Source organism: Myotis brandtii, unplaced genomic scaffold, assembly GCF_000412655.1.
Source record: "Myotis brandtii unplaced genomic scaffold, ASM41265v1 scaffold147, whole genome shotgun sequence".
Taxonomy (NCBI): domain Eukaryota; kingdom Metazoa; phylum Chordata; class Mammalia; order Chiroptera; family Vespertilionidae; genus Myotis; species Myotis brandtii.
Window position 1 is genome coordinate 360,164 of NW_005355292.1, and position 1,787 is coordinate 361,950.

Sequence of the window (1,787 nt, forward strand, 5' to 3'; positions counted from 1 at the left end):
GGGCGGCCGTGCAGCAGCTGCAGGCCGAGGGCCTGAGCCCGCGCTTCCAGCAGCTGGACATCGACGACCTGCAGAGCATCCGCGCCCTGCGCGACTTCCTGCGCAAGGAGTACGGGGGCCTGGACGTGCTGGTCAACAACGCGGGCATTGCCTTAAAGGGTAAAAGGATGTGTGGTCCCAGGAGGGCTCACCCCAGCACCTGCAGCCAGGGTGGCTGGTATGTCGGAGTATCGTTACAATGGGGCTCCTCGCGTGTATGGGTGCAGGATTGCTCCCGAGGGAAGTAGGAGAGGCTGGGGGTAGGGGTGCCACTAGATCAAACTGCAAGAGAAGCTGGAGAGCCTTCTGGCCCAGACACCTTTGTGTTCTTGGCCCAGATGCCTGCGAGTCTTTTCTAGGTTGTCACAGTTTCTCCTGGTTTAACCTTGAGGGCAACGGGGTGAATTTTGCACAAACAAGTTCACAGAGACCCCATAGTGCACCCTTCACCAGCCTCCGGGAATGGCACCATCTCAGACACTATGTTGGGAACATCAGTATAGAACATCAGGAAACAAGGAAATGGTGATTGCACAGTGCTATTACTAGGAACCAATTATACAAAAAATTCACATTTTATGTCATTCTATGGAAAGTTACCACATGGCTACTATTTATTAAGTCTACTCTCCTCTCCTGAAAGGGAATGATCCCACACCGTTTCATATTCAAGCAGAAGTGACGATGAAAACAAACTTTTTTGGTACCCGAGACGTCTGCTCGGAGCTGCTGCCTCTCATGAAACCCCAAGGTGAGTCTAGGAGCCCTGGCTGCCTTGTTTGTGGCAGCATCCAGTCCTGCCCTCCCCTGGTGTCATCTCCAGGCCCCTCCCTGCTCTTGCTCCTGCTCAGGGGCACTGCCCCCTGGTGTCTCACCAGGCCAGCTGCCCTTCAGCCTCAGGACTGGGCTATGTTTGCTGTCTGTCCCCCTGGTCTCTGCACAACCGGCACTTGCTTATCCTTCAGCTCTTTGTTGAGAGTCTCGTCAGAGAGGCCAGTCATTGCTCGTGTCCCTCACAACCGTTGGAGTCCCCTGAGGATCCCAGGCCAGATCCTCCCTCCTCCCTCCTCCCGATCCAATTCATTAGGCCCCTGAACTCTTCTGCATCTGATCACAGGGGCCTTTCTTTGTACTCTACTGATAAAGGGCGTTGCACCTATTGGTTCCGAGATGCTAAACCAACCATGCATATCTGAGATAAACATCACTTGGTTTTAACAAGTTTAGCAGGGAAGCGGCGCTCACTGCACGGGACTCAGTGCGGGGTTGGGCAGCTGTGTGGCAACTGCACAGGCCGAGGGCTAGGGCCCTGCTTCCACCATCTGGACATCCATGACCTGTAGAGCGTCTACATGGTTCCTGTGAAAGGAGTGTGGGGGTCACTGCGAGGTGAAGACCAGCCAGGGATGAGCCCGGAGCTTTGCTTTCACACACTTCGGGGACAAATCAACACTCACGTGAGTCCTTGTCGCGTTCTCTCAGCTTATTCCACAATTCCAGTCCCAAAGACTTGTTTTTGGGGCTGCATTTTTTAAAACACCAGGGGAAAACCCACGGAGAACCAAGGCTGAGGGCTCAGTTTAAAGGCAGTCAGACGACCAATCAAAATGATTCTCTGATGACAGACGTCGGCAGCAGCCAAAGGCCTTCGTCTTGGGCCCGCCCATCTGTAAACCTGCCAGGTGGCTCTGGTTCGCTTTCCCAGCACCGCGGGGCCGGGCGGGGCCGGGCGGGGCCGGGCGGAGCCG

The 1,787-nt window shown here is 55.3% G+C and overlaps 1 protein-coding gene across 1 annotated transcript in view; it reads left to right on the forward strand.

Annotated features, from left to right (window-relative positions):
- Positions 1-2: 2 nt before the first annotated feature.
- LOC106723568 (carbonyl reductase [NADPH] 1-like) overlaps positions 3-1,787 on the forward strand; it is a gene marked incomplete at its 5' end in the record, with an annotated part of 7,050 nt that continues 5,265 nt past the window's right edge. Inside the window, 2 exons of the mRNA XM_014535660.1 lie at positions 3-159; positions 683-790. Coding sequence (XP_014391146.1) covers positions 3-159; positions 683-790 — 265 coding nt within the window. The remainder of the gene's footprint in view (positions 160-682; positions 791-1,787) is intronic.